At 30.4% G+C, this 14536-nt stretch overlaps 1 protein-coding gene across 2 annotated transcripts; it reads right to left on the reverse strand.

Moving 5' to 3' along the window:
- Window positions 1-340: 340 nt before the first annotated feature.
- On the reverse strand, window positions 341-10241 carry LOC108566085 (guanine nucleotide-binding protein subunit gamma-e). Of its 2 annotated transcripts, none has more exons than XM_017925801.1 (3): window positions 10146-10241; window positions 9720-9924; window positions 341-1128 (listed from the first exon to the last, which is right to left on the reverse strand). In XM_017925801.1, the coding sequence occupies exons 2-3, from the start codon at window positions 9830-9832 to the stop codon at window positions 1023-1025; spliced, it is 219 nt and encodes a 72-aa protein (XP_017781290.1). In that variant the 5' UTR covers window positions 9833-9924; window positions 10146-10241; the 3' UTR covers window positions 341-1022. The 2 variants fall into 2 exon arrangements, with proteins under 2 accessions (XP_017781290.1, XP_017781291.1); XM_017925802.1 differs by having other exon boundaries at window positions 9720-9921; window positions 10146-10163.
- Between the last annotated feature and the right edge of the window lie 4295 nt (window positions 10242-14536).

Raw genomic sequence — 14536 nt, forward strand, 5'->3', positions numbered from 1 at the left:
CGAAGGGCGGGCATCCGAGGGGAGCGCGGCTTCAGGGGGTGTCTTAAAAAATCCGCCGCGGCCAACTTAATTAATTACAAATTTATATTTTAATGTTTTAGTTTAATCGTTTACACACTGTCAGCGTTTGAGCGCTTGGGGCGGCTCCGGCCGAAGGAGCGGCGGTTTCGCGATGGAAATCTGCCACGAAACGCCTAAGTCAGTGTTCGATGTTGTTTGGTGATGGTCATTAGGAAGTTGCTCAATCCATGTCGGCGCAGGCAATTTGCGAAACGGCCATCCCGTTCCGCCGAAGACCCCCGGATCTTCTATATTCTTCTTCATTTTCTTTAACCGTTTCTTTTTTTTCCATCTTCAATCGAAAGGACCGAAACGAAATCGAACCGAAACCCGGAAAACAGGAAGTGTTTGAAATAAGGGCGCGGTGCCGCCGCGAACGTCCGCCTCTCCAATCACAAAACCCTCAAACTAATCGCCAAAAACCCTCAGTTGACTAGCGTCGACGAAACGATCGAAAACGAAATTCCCAGATTTAAAAAAAAAAGCGCGCTACGTATATATATATATATGATTGTTGTTCTTCTCTTCTATGTTTCGAAACACATGCAAACTCTTATTTTAAAAAACTACATAACAATTGATCTTCTTTTTACTTCTTCTTCTTCTTCGTCCTCTTGCTCATCTTCATCCTTTAACAATTACACCAAAATGCGGGAAAATCATACGAGTTTACAAGGGGGGCTTTGATATGCGAAGAACTTGGAGGTCCTTTGTAGTTCTGGTGCGATGAGTCTTTTTTTTTTTTGGTGGAGTGTTGAGATGCGTCGAGTGCTTGTGGTGAAGATAGGTAGGATCGAAGCCCAGAAGTCCGGAGGAACGGGTTGGTGTTTCGTGTGTACGGAGATAAAATAAACCATGTTGCTTTGTTTTGTTTGTATTATGCTTGCTGTTGGTTTGTTCTTTTTTTTTTGTTTTGTTTTCTTTTTTCTTTTGGTGAGGAATGTTCGGCGTTGGCGTCTTCTCTACATGATCACGCATTTTCCTTTCTCGGCCCACGGATTGTTCTTCTTGTCCGGGGCGTGGATCAATGGGTCGTTCTTCTCGTTCTCCTCCACGTACTCCCGCATCCTGAAATATATTTGAAAATCCTGATTAGATGTATATTTGTTTGCCTAACATAAACTAATATCAATTTCAAATATTTTTAACATTCAATAATTCTTAATCCAAAGACATAACAACAAAAAGAGAAACAATAATTAATGTTTAAAAAATCAATTATAATCATAATTGATTGAATATTTCCTTAAATAAATAAACTGCAACTGCAATTATTAAAAAATTAACAATAAATTCTATTGTTTTTATACACGCGTGTATATAGGGTTGCCTAACTTGGATATAATTTCAAATTGAAATTAATGTTATTTATTTTAATTGTCGTTGAAATTGATCAAAAACTATGATTTTCTCAATAAATAAGCATTGATTATATAAATAAATAAGTATATTTTGTATAATTCTTAACTAAAAAGAAGTTTGTAGATTGAATAAAGTGTAATTAATTATTTTAGTAGAACTATCCAATTACGTTCTGAATCGAGAAAATTTTTTTTGCAGCAGATTTCAATAAATTAGTACATTATTTGTGATTATATAATAATTAGTTTCACTAAATATAAATGATTTCTACATAAAAACCTTACATTTGTCAATTCTATATTAAAATTAACTTACATACTTATAAAACTTGGCAAATAAAAACGTGTTAATATTGTGCAAGTTGCATTTTTCCAAAGTTTTCTATTTTTAACACTTGTAAATCACAATTTCCATTATTTAGAATTTAGCACAAACTAATGTTAATATATTTGTTATGAATATAGGTTGAATTAAATTAACGAACAGTTGGTGAACGAGGAAGTTCTAAATTCTACATAATTATTTATACGAGAAACGCTTTCAAATTTATAACAATATTGATTATGTTAATGTTTAATATTTAGATAATTGAATATGCAAATTGAAAACAACTAAATTTAAATAATTACGTTTCGCCTGGAATTGATCCAATTTATTATAAATAATGTAAGTTTTCATACACTTTTTATGTTCATTTTATATAAAAAAAACAATATGATTTTTTATACAATTGAATAATTTAAAAAACCGAATGCATTTATTTCTTATATAACTTATACAAACGTCTAATTATGTTCATTGGACAAAAAAAAAACACAAAATAATTGAGATGTTTGAGATTTGAATATGTAAATTGAAGATACAAAATAAGAATAAATTTCAAATTTGTTTTAACATTCACTCATTTCTTAATCCAAAGACATAACAACAAAAAGAGAAACAATAGTTAATGTTTAAAAAATCAATTATAATCATAATTGATTGAAGATTTCCTTAAATAAATAAACTGCAAGTTATAATTAAAAAAAATTAACAATAAAGTCTACTGTTTTTATACACGCGTGTATATAAAGTTGCCTAACTTGGATATAATTTGAAATTTAAATTAATGTTATTTCTTTTAATTGTCGTTGAAATTGATTAAAAACTATGATTTTCTCAATAAATAAACATTAATTTTGTAAATAAATCAGTATATTTTGTATAATTCTTAACTTAAAAGAAGTTTGTTGATTGAATAAAGTGTAATTAATTATTTTTGTAGAACTATCCAATTACGTTCTGAATCGAGATAAATGGGAAGCTCTTTAGTAGAGCGAAGGCAATTTGTTAGAGTAACAACCGATGTTCACACAAAAGCTGCAGTGATTGATGATCGAATGAGAAGGAAACCTCCTAAGAAATACAAATGCTTTTACTGAGATCGACACGCTTCGCAAACAAAATCTATGTTTGCTATTCTGTTTAAGGATTAAGCGCTTAGTGAATAAATTGATTGATTATAGTTTGAAAATATTACAAATTCTGTGCAAAATTACAATTTTAATTTTTGTCGTATTGCATACGTTTTCAATGTTCTAATTGTGTTAAGTATTTGGTATTAATCAAGAAATTGAACAGATTTCAATAGAATATTTGATTTCAATGCATGTTAGAATATGAAATCGAAGATTTATTTTTAGTTCTGAATGCGAATGCAGATGATAGGTAATAATGTAAACGTGCACACAAATAATTCTATTTCTGCGTTTCGCTGAATGTGCAGAGATGAGATTCAGTGAAGCAGAATTGGAGCGACGAACAAAAAAAAAGAGACAGATGAAATTGTATGCATGGAAAGGTCGACAATTGAAAAAATGTCGGTGAACGATTTTCATTAATCCGACATCGATTGACGCATCGTTGTGCGGGGGATGACATAATTTCCCCATTAATCTCGTATAACGCGATTCCAGGCTGTTCGCGCAATTTGCATTTTGCAAAGCGTGCGTGGGGAAAGAGAGATTTGGGCGGAAGATTTAAATTGACGCGAATCTAATTACGTCCTGCCTTTGTTTCCTCTGCTCGCTCCGTTTATCCGGTTCAAACTGGTGATCTCGACCGGACGAGCAAATTGGACAGGTAAACAACAACAGAGTGGTGGTGATTCGGTGAAAGCTCAGAGGAGATGGAGGAATTTGAAGAAAAGGGTCGGAGGAAACGTGACCTGAAACCATGATGAATCTCACTGCGCCAAAGGCGTTCGCATCCTAACAAAATCCTTAGCAAAAAGAGACGAACGAAAGATTGCGCCAACTTTAATCCTCGTTATTTCCGCTTTGTACATTCAGCTACAAATTAATGAATTATCTAAGCTCGACTTCCTGCTAAAAACCAACTTTTTTTATAAACAAATCTACGAAGAAAACAACCAAAACAATCTTTGATTTTCTCTAAAAAAGAAACTATTGTACTTAAATTGTACTTTTTGAAGAAAAGGGTCGGAGGAGACGTGACCTGAAACGATGATGAATCTCACTGCGCCAAAGGCGTTCGCGTCCCAACAAAATCCTTAGCAAAACGAGACGAACGGAAGATTGCGCCAACTTTAATCCTCGTTATTTCCGCTTTGCACATTCAGCTACGAATTAATGAATTATCTAAGCTCGATTTCCTGCTAAAAACCAACTTTTTTTATAAACAAATCTACGAAGAAAACAACCAAAACAATCTATGATTTTCTCTAAAAAAGAAACTATTGTACTTAAATTGTACTTTTTCAAGAAAAGGGTCGGAGGAGACGTGACCTGAAACGATGATGAATCCCACTGCGCCAAAGGCGTTCGCATCCTAACAAAATCCTTACCAAAAAAAAAATGAGAGAGACGAACGGAAGATTGCGCCAACTTTAATCCTCGTTATTTCCGCTTTGCACATTCATCTACGAATTAATGAATTATCTTAGCTCGATTTCCTGCTAAAAAACAACTTTTTTTATAAACAAATCTACGAAGAAAACAACCAAAACAATCTTTGATTTTCTCTAAAAAAGAAACTATTGTACTTAAATTGTACTTTTTGAAGAAAAGGGTCAGAGGAGACGTGACCTGAAACGATGATGAATCTCACTGCGCCAAAGGCGTTCACATCCTAACAAAATCCTTAGCAAAATAAAAATGAAAGAGACGAACGGAAGATTGCGCCAACTTTAATCCTCGTTATTTCCGCTTTGTACATTCAGCTACGAATTAATGAATTATCTAAGCTCGATTTCCCGCTAAAAACCAACTTTTTTATAAACAAATCTACGAAGAAAACAACCAAAACAATCTTTGATTTTCTCTAAAAAAGAAACTATTGTACTTAAATTGTACTTTTTGAAGAAAAGGGTCGGAGGAGACGTGATCTGAAACGATGATGAATCCCACTGCGCCAAAGGCGTTCGCATCCTAACAAAATCCTTACCAAAAAAAAATTGAAAGAGACGAACGGAAGATTGCGCCAACTTTAATCCTCGTTATTTCTGCTTTGCACATTCAGCTACGAATTAATGAATTATCTAAGCTCGATTTCCTGCTAAAAACCAACATTTTTTATAAACAAATCTACGAAGAAAACAACCAAAACAATCTTTGATTTTCTCTAAAAACAAAACTATTGTACTTAAATTGTACTTTTTGAAGAAAAGGGTCAGAGGAGACGTGACCTGAAACGATGATGAATCTCACTGCGCCAAAGGCGTTCGCGTCCCAACAAAATCCTTAGCAAAACGAGACGAACGAAAGATTGCGCCAACTTTAATCCTCGTTATTTCCGCTTTGCACATTCAGCTACGAATTAATGAATTATCTAAGCTCGATTTCCTGCTAAAAACCAACTTTTTTATAAACAAATCTACGAAGAAAACAACCAAAACAATCTTTGATTTTCTCTAAAAACAACATTATTGTACTTAAACATTTTAATGTCTCAAATATAAATCACGTTCGACACGAATTATTGAATTTGGAATTACATTCTTATACAGAATTTCTTCTTTGATCTCTACAAAAAAAATTAATTCTCGAATCAATGTTTCAAGCGAAGAAACGTAATACTGAGAATTTAATACCATAATATATAAATCAATATTTCATTAACATTAAACGCTCAGCGCACTAAATCAATCATTATTGCATGTTCCACATGCGACATAAGCTTACAGTATTCCGAGAGTATTTACAAACACACCGATTTATTTACATAACACATGCAAATATATTAAGTATAATTTCAGAAATTCTACAAAGTCTTAAATCCTCTTTTAACTATGATTATTATAGCATTGCAATACTTGTCTCATTACTCGACAAGTCAGTACTTTACTTGTCTCGCTACTCGGCAAGTGTCGGTTGTTTTAGGTTAATTGCAAAATCTGTTTTATTGTAGCTACTTGTATTCTATATTCATCGCTGATTGTGCCGCAATCAAATGCAAATTTTACGAGCGTTCTACACAAATTTCATAATCGCCGCAAACGAATTATCATAGTAATTTTATTCCTCGCAATTACGTCTGCCATTTCCACGGACGTTATTCAATAAATACAACAGTACACGTATCTAACGGTATGAAACACGATCGTATGCACAAGCAATATGCATATGAAACGACTCCGTTTTTGCGAAGACCATTTCTTACGCAACGGAATCATCGGCATTGTTTCCATTTGGATGCACGAAATGCCCAGTTTCGCAGCCGCAAACAAATAACCCCTCTTTGCGCGAGGATTTGAACTCGAGCCAAAACCCATTCCATTCAAGCCCCATCCACTCACGTCGCAGCCAAAAGGGCCGAGAAAGAATGAAAAGGGACAAAACAAAATAACAAACAAACAGAAGAGGCAAAAAAAACGCGCGCTGAATCAATTCTTCAACAAAAGACGCTGAAACTTACAGTTCAAGTTCATTTTAATCGTATTTTCTTTCAACAATTCAATCTTCAGAAACTCCGCTCTTCTTTTTCTTAACAATACTACCAGTTTCATATCTGCGAATTAGGTAACTAAATACAATGAAACTTCGTTTCGCATCTGCAGAAAATTACGTAACTTAAACTAAATCTAATACTATGAAACTTTTAGTAATATTCGAGGCAATCAGGAATGAGTTGAGAATGTTTGCGCTGAAGGAACTAAATTACAGTTTCGTTGATGAAGGGTTTTGTGTTTGCATTTCGTTTGCGTCGAGGATTGTAATTGAATGTTTGGGAAGTTCTGTTTTCGTTTCTGCTGAATGGAGTAGAGTTTCCTCCATGGTAAACATTGTTCGTTGTTGGTTAGTTTTTTTTTTTTTTAGAGTTTGAAAACTCGCAAATTACCAAAGCTCTGCAACAATTTAATTAGACTCGGTTTACGCAAATATTACTATTTTGGATGCGGTCCAAATTGCTTTTAGTTTTCAGAGATTTTGCCAGTGCACATTTATATGCGAATCGGAGTTGATTTTGTGGACAACGTAATTGTCTGTGGAAAAGCTATTAATTTGCAAATTGCTGTTGATGATTTCATGTGTAAACCAATTTCGTTTTCAATCGTCATTCCAAAATCAAATATTTACAAATTCTAACAAAGTTATTCACGTTATTTGCAGCAGATTTCAATAAATTAGTACATTATTTGTGATTATATAATAATTAGTTTCACTAAATATAAATGATTTATACAAAAGAACCTTACATTTGTCAATTCTATATTAAAATTAACTTACATGCTTATAAAACTTGGCAAATAAAAACGTGTTAATATTGTGCAAGTTGCATTTTTCCAAAGTTTTCTATTTTTAACACTTGTAAATCACAATTTCCATTATTTAGAATTTAGCACAAACTAATGTTAATATATTTGTTAAATTAAATTAACGAACAGTTGGTGAACGAGGAAGTTCTAAATTCTACATAATTATTTATACGAAAAACGCTTTCAAATTATTTATAACATAATTAATTATGTTAATGTTTAATATTTAGATAATTGAATATGCAAATTGAAAACAACTAAATTTAAATAATTACGTTTCGCCTGGAATTGATCCAATTTATTATAAATAATGTAAATTTTCATACACTTTTTATGTTCATTTTATAAAAAAAAACAATATGATTTTTTATAGAATTGAATAATTTAAAAAACCAAATGCATTTATTTCTTACATAACTTATATAAATATCTAATTATGTTCATTGGACAAAAAAAAAACACAAAATAATTGAGATGTTTGAGATTTGAATATGTAAATTGAAGATACAAAATAAGAACAAATTTGATGATGTCTATAATAGATCTAATACGAAAGAGAATATAATATAAATATTTATCACATTGAAAGTTGAATACTTTATTTTATAACTAGTATAAATAACATTTTTTTATTGTATTAAATAAATCTATTAAATTTAATTTATTCGGTGAAATTTTACTAGATTTTATGTTTCTATTAATTACAATTATTTTAATCTAAAATTTAAATTGAATTTCGCATATTAATTACATTTGGTATATAAATAATTAATTAATTTAAAAAAAAATCAATAATTTTGTAAAAGAAAATTATTTTTATTTAATTAAATTGTTAATTTCTGACATTTACAACATGTCAAATGAATCATAATGAAAGTTGTTGTTTTTTTATTGTATTAAATGTAAAATAAATCTATTAAATTTAATTTATTCGGTGAAATTTTACTAGATTTTATGTTTCTATTAATTACAATTATTTTAATCTAAACTTTAAATTGAATTTCGCATATTAATTACATTTCATACATAAATAATTAATTAATTTAAAAAAAAAATCAATAATTTTGTAAAAGAAAATTATTTTTATTTAATTAAATTGTTAATTTCTGACATTTACAACATGTCAAATGAATCATAATGAAAGTTGTTGTTTTTTTTATTGTATTAAATGTAAAATAAATCTATTAAATTTAATTTATTCAGTGAAATTGTACTAGATTTTATGTTTCTATTAATTAAAATTATTTTAATCTAAAATTTAAATTGAATTTCGCATAATAATTACATTTGGTACATAAATAATTAATTAATTTAAAAAAAAATAATAATTTTGTAAAATAAAATGAATCATAATAATAGTTGTTGTTTTTTTATTGTATTAAATGTAAAATAAATGTATTAAATTTAATTTATTCAGTGAAATTGTACTAGATTTTATGTTTCTATTAATTACAATTATTTTAATCTAAAATTTAAATTGAATTTCACATATTAATTACATTTGGTATCTAAATAATTAATTAATTTTTTTAAAAATCAATAATTTTGTAAAATAATTGTCATTTGAATCATAATGAAAGTTGTTTTTTTAATTGCAAATATTCAAAATTTATAAATTCATATGAATAATTAATTGTAAGGAATTGTGAAACTTTGATAGTTGAATGTTGCAGCTAAAACAAAAGCAATGTGGGATAAATTTATGTACATCTTTGATTGGATTTGGGGAAACTGTATTGAATTGAATGTTGTATAGGAGAGTTTGTGTGCGTAGCGCAAGAGCTGGAAGACACAGTAGTGAATCGATAAATTGGCATTTTGGTGGGCGAGATGAGATCAAATCGGAATCGATGCTCTCTCTCAAATTAAAACCTCTCATCCTGCGCCAAAGGAGACACTAACACTCATCTCTCTCTCTCTGTATTTAGATCTGGTGTCTAAAATTAAAGATCATCTCACGCACTCGCATTGTGTCAGCGGCCCACTTGAACCGTACCATCCGCTTCATCTTCTGCTCTAATTACAATAGAAATGTTTTTGTTTTCGTCGAGGGGGGCGTCGTCCCCATCCCGATCGATCCAGACTAATGGCACGATCATATTTGTTGTTACAAAACAACTAAACAAAACAAAAACAGACGAGGAAAAACCCAGCAGGTTATTTATCTCCACGATTCGGGTAATTATTAGCTCGAATTAGTTTCCAGAGATAAGATAAGAAGCGCGGAATCGAGGTGTCTCCATAGTAGGAAGTGTAGGAGGCATCTCGAGGAATGGAATAAAACACGCGTGAATATAACAAAGTGCGTCAAAGTGAGTCAAAAAAACTAAAAGGGGGGTGTATTCGTGAAGCGCTCCCGGGGTCGATACGCGCCCCAGTCTGTCTCTTTCTCCCTTCGTTAAAACCGTGGGGGTTGCGCTCGAAATCGCTTCAACTAATCCAATTTTCCTATCGACAACTATATACTTTGTGACATAACTTTAGCTTAATTTATATATTGTTTCTTTTTTTTTGTGTGTAGTGTGTTAGTTTGGGCACTTACGCGGCGATGCTCTTCGACAGTGGCCAACGCTCCATTGAAGCCTGGTATTTCATGTTCTCGATCTGCTTTTTCAATGCGTCCTTGTCCATCGCTGCTATGCTACTGGCGTCCATCGGGCGGGGTTACGGCGTCGCGGCGCCGCACGCAAGCGTCACTAACTGGTACCCTGAGGTGGCAATAGATTACGCCACTGCTGTTGCTGCTGCTGCAACAACCCAAAAAAAAAAGAAAAGAAAACAAGAACCTTAATTAGATTTCCTGAAAGGGCCTTAACTACTTCAATTGAACTTAATTAAATCCGAAATAAAAAAAAAAAATATATTGTTTTTTTTTTAAATTTTTATTTTCTTTTTTTAAACTAAAATTCAATTAAGCTTCGGTTTAATGAACAATGGAAATATTTTGTTTAATCATATTTGTATTTACCGAAGCGCTCGTTATGGTAGACCAGGATGAACCGCACCGGCGACCGCTTAATTAACAATGCAAAGTTAATATAGTTGCGAGTCCGTAAAGCACCTGATATGGAAAGCATTATTGGTAAACTGTTTACCACTAAATGAAATCCAATATAATATACTTTACATTATCTCACTTTTCGCGCTTCTCTATCTCTATCGAACACATTTCCCACTGACAAATTACACTTCAAAACTGTATTTTTAGCTATTATACATCAAAACAAGAATATCAATTACATTACAAATTAGTAAAAAACTTATGGTATTTGTTAATGTAATCACATTAATTAAAAAATAATCATAGATGGCGAATTTAATATGACAAGCAAATTTTTCATATTTTTTGGGGTTATTTATAATGAAAAATATTTTTGTTTCAGAATCGTTCTAGAAATGTCTTTAAAATTCCAATTAATTCAAAAAAAAATTCATATCTTACCTTATACATTTATTTATATTCTTAATTGTTATTTTTCGTAGTTTTTGCAACAATTTTAATCTATATTTTCTTAATAATTTTTCTTGTAAATTGATCACCAAAACACGAATATTAATTACAACAAAACTTACTTAAATAATGACATTTAATGCAATGCGTTTGTTTAATTAATTAAACAAATAATCATAGATGGCAACTTTTACTTGACAACCGAATCTGACAACATCTTGAATATTTATTTGAAATTCATTATTATGTAACATTTCCTTTGCAAACAAAATCACCAATTTTGTCGTCATGAATTATATGTTCTCTAATTATATGATTTATGTTATTAATGGTAATAGTGATACCAACTCAGAATTATTTACTTAAAACAATTTACAACGTTCATTTAATAACCAAATTATAGTGATCGGACAAAACAGGACAATACTAAAAAAAGAACACGTCAAAGAAGAAGAAATGACAAAACAGAACAGAATTGTTATATTCAATTATTGTCAGTTGTTTATTTCTATTTAGTTTTGAACATTTTTCGATGTTCTATTTTATCTTATGATCTTTATTAATGTAATCACATTAATTAAAAAATAATCATAGATGGCGAATTTAATATGACAAGCAAATTTGACAGGTTTTTCTTATTTTTAGGGTTATTTATAATGCAAAATATTTTTGTTTCAGAATCGTTCTAGAGATGTTTTTAAAATTCCAATTAATTCAAAACAATAACTATAAACGGCGAATTTAAAATATTTAAAAGAAAATTAAGTTTTTCATATCTTACCTTATACATTTGTTCATATTCTTTATTGTTATTTTTCATAGTTTTTGTAACAATTTTAATCTATATTTTCTAAATAATTCCATTTTTCTTGTAAATTGATCACCAAAACGCGAATATTAATTACATCAAAACTTACTGAAATAATGACATTTAATGCAATGCGTTTGTTTAATTAATTAAACAAATAATCATAGATGGCGACTTTTACTTGACAACCGAATTTGACAACATCTTGAATATTTATTTGAAATTCATTATTATGTAACATTTCCTTTGCAAACAAAATCACTAATTTTGTCTTCATGAATTATATGTTCCCTTTTTCTCTAATTATATGATTTATGTTATTAATGGTAATAGTGATACCAACTCAGAAATAATTATTTAAAACAATTTCCAACGTTAATTTAATAACCAAATTGTGGTGATAGGATAAAACAGGACAATACTAAAAAAATAACACGTCAAACAAGAAGAAATGACAAAACAGAACATCGGAAAATATTAAAATTATATAGATAACACATCTAAATATATAATTAATGTTATAATCAATGTTTGTCATTTGTTTATTTCTATTTAGTTTTGAAGATTTTTCGATGTTCTGTTTTGTCACTATTCTTTTTTTGTCTTGTGTTGTCATGGAACCCCAAATTATAATTTAAATTGAACAACACTACCACTACAAAAAAAATATATAAATCAATTATATTAATTTGACAGGTAATTGAAATGATTTATTAATAAATAATCTAAAAATTCGATAAAATTATCGAATTAATCGCTTTTAGAAAGTGAATTATTTTTAAGTTTTAGTTATTACTGTTATTACATTACCAACATAATTTAAATTAAAAAAAAATATTGTTGAGCAATTAAACTTTTAAATGGTAATTCGATTTCGTCGTCGAAAAAAAAGTAATAATGCAATATATATGTGTGTAATTTGAAAACAAAGTCTCACGGTGATTTGTGTTCTATTGCTAATGGAATACGTGTGTTTCGTGAGTTAAAAGCCTATTGTGCTCATGAAGACATCAACTGTCTTCAAACAAAATACGCATTTAACTCTTAAGCATTCACTTTTTTGATGTTGTCTACAACTATATTTGTATGATTATGAAATATGCGTTAAATAAGTGTTAATGGGTGTAAATTAGTGTGGATGAAAGTTGTAGATTAGTATTGTAACGATTGTCGCATTCACTTTTATTTTATTTTTTTGGATCAAATCATGTATTTAAGAGAAAGCTTAGGAAATATGAGTTAATTAAGTTTATTAAATTAGTGAAGGATTTTGAAATGTTTTGGTTAAAGAATGTATGTTTGTGGACAGGAAGCGAATCACGCCCAAAACTGCTGTTATTTATACGTGTATATATCATAATTTTTTTTATTGTTCAACCAGTCATGCATGTATCCTTGATTCGTTCCTCGAAAGGCCAGGCCTGAATTTGGCTCGAACGGAATCAATGGCGCTCGTTTATTAGAGCGTCTCTCCAAGTTATCTATATTTGCTTTCCTCCTTAACGAATCCTTATTCGTGCCACATAATCCCATTAGCCCCGCGCCGGAATGCTAATGCTGCGCCATGATCTAAATAAGTTCTTAGTAGTAGTAGTACTAAAAACAAAAAGTTCCATATAAAAATTAATTTATAGGCAACTCTGTATACACCAAAACTTGATAATCCTGCAAATCGGCGAGAAAACATCTTGGGTGTGTCCGCACCTTTTCCTGAGGTCAATCAACGAAAGATTTAACGAATTTCAAACCATATACCTCAGCACAATAACCAATTAAAAATATAAATTAATCACAAAAAAACTGCAGTTTTTGTTTTCTTTTTTTGACATTTACTGGTAGCTTTGATCCGTCTCTGAGCAGGAAATCGCGGAGGAAGTCGAAAGCAAGGCCGTTTCCAAACAGGAAAAATCACACTTTGATTTAAATTAATCTGACTTTTTTTTTCTCTAAATATATTACGTTCAATATTGCTCTCACATTCGAATATGATAGATTTGGAACTGTTGTTTCGTCACAAATTCCGGTTGTAAGGTCAAACTAATATTTATACATCATTTTCAACAAAAAAACGCGTGCAGAGGACATTGCAAAGAAAAAAAAATGTTAGCCAAGTCTTCGTGGTAAACATTTTGCAATTTATACAATAAAAAAAAAAGTAGTCATATTGACACTCGTAAATAAGGACCTTGATGTTAGATAATGCGTCAGGTTTTTTTCGATTCCGGTGCTCAGTATAAATAAACGTTTAGTAATTTTCGTTTGTCTTTTGAAGAAGGTATTGAGATGATGCTTGTTTTGGATTGTATAATTTGTTATTGATCTCGACGTTTTGGAAAGCTTAGAAATCCTCGGACGAACGGTGTTTTTCTTGAGGTTAATGTGGAAAGTGGTCGACCGTACGTTCGTTCGTTCGATGCCAAATTGTTATTTAATTTGCTTACATCGAGATTTTTCCTTCGCAGACTTCGGCATTACCGAGAGCGGTGACTGAGTGAAAGTGAGTGAAAGTCCCTTTTTCGCGCCGACACTTTGTATGTGTATGCACTTGTCGCCTTTGTGCACTTTGCCGCAGTCTATGCACTCGGTATTTATCCATGCGCATCTTTGCAATTAAAGAAAATAATTACTAAAGAATTTCAAAAAAAAAATACATCCTCAGTATCTAATATCATAATTTCTACTAATATATTAATCATTTTGTATTCCCCATTCAATTACCTTTAATTTGGTTATTCATATTCCAAATTTGATTCAATACATTTCAAGAAATCCATCAAAAACTGAAGGGATGTTTAAAATTCAACATTTCATTACAAATTTCCGTCAATTTCGTTGACTTATTTTCAGAATATTATCATTATTTCTAATAATATATTAAGTCTATTGAATTCCCTATTTAATTATCTTCAATTTGGTTATTCATATTCCAAATTTGATTCAATACTTTTCAAAAAATCCATCAAAAACTGAATAGGTGTTTCTTTTTATTACGTTTTTTTTTGTAAAACACTTAAAATTCAACATTTAATTACAATTTTCCCTCAATTTCGTTGACTTATTTTCTGAATACTATAATTATTTTAAAAAATATATTAAATAC

This window comes from Nicrophorus vespilloides, unplaced genomic scaffold (genome assembly GCF_001412225.1).
Source record: "Nicrophorus vespilloides isolate i.1.1-1 unplaced genomic scaffold, Nicve_v1.0, whole genome shotgun sequence".
NCBI classification, from domain to species: Eukaryota; Metazoa; Arthropoda; class Insecta; order Coleoptera; family Silphidae; genus Nicrophorus; species Nicrophorus vespilloides.

What these genes read in the sequence shown, in the direction of transcription:
- LOC108566085 (XM_017925801.1), bottom strand. Translation starts at nt 9,832, where the DNA reads ATGGACGCCAGTAGCATAGCAGCGATGGACAAGGACGCATTGAAAAAG. An exon ending in CTGTCGAAGAGCATCGCCGC is followed by an intron (nt 1,129 to 9,719) that starts GTAAGTGCCCAA and finishes AATATATTTCAG; the next exon opens with GATGCGGGAGTACGTGGAGG.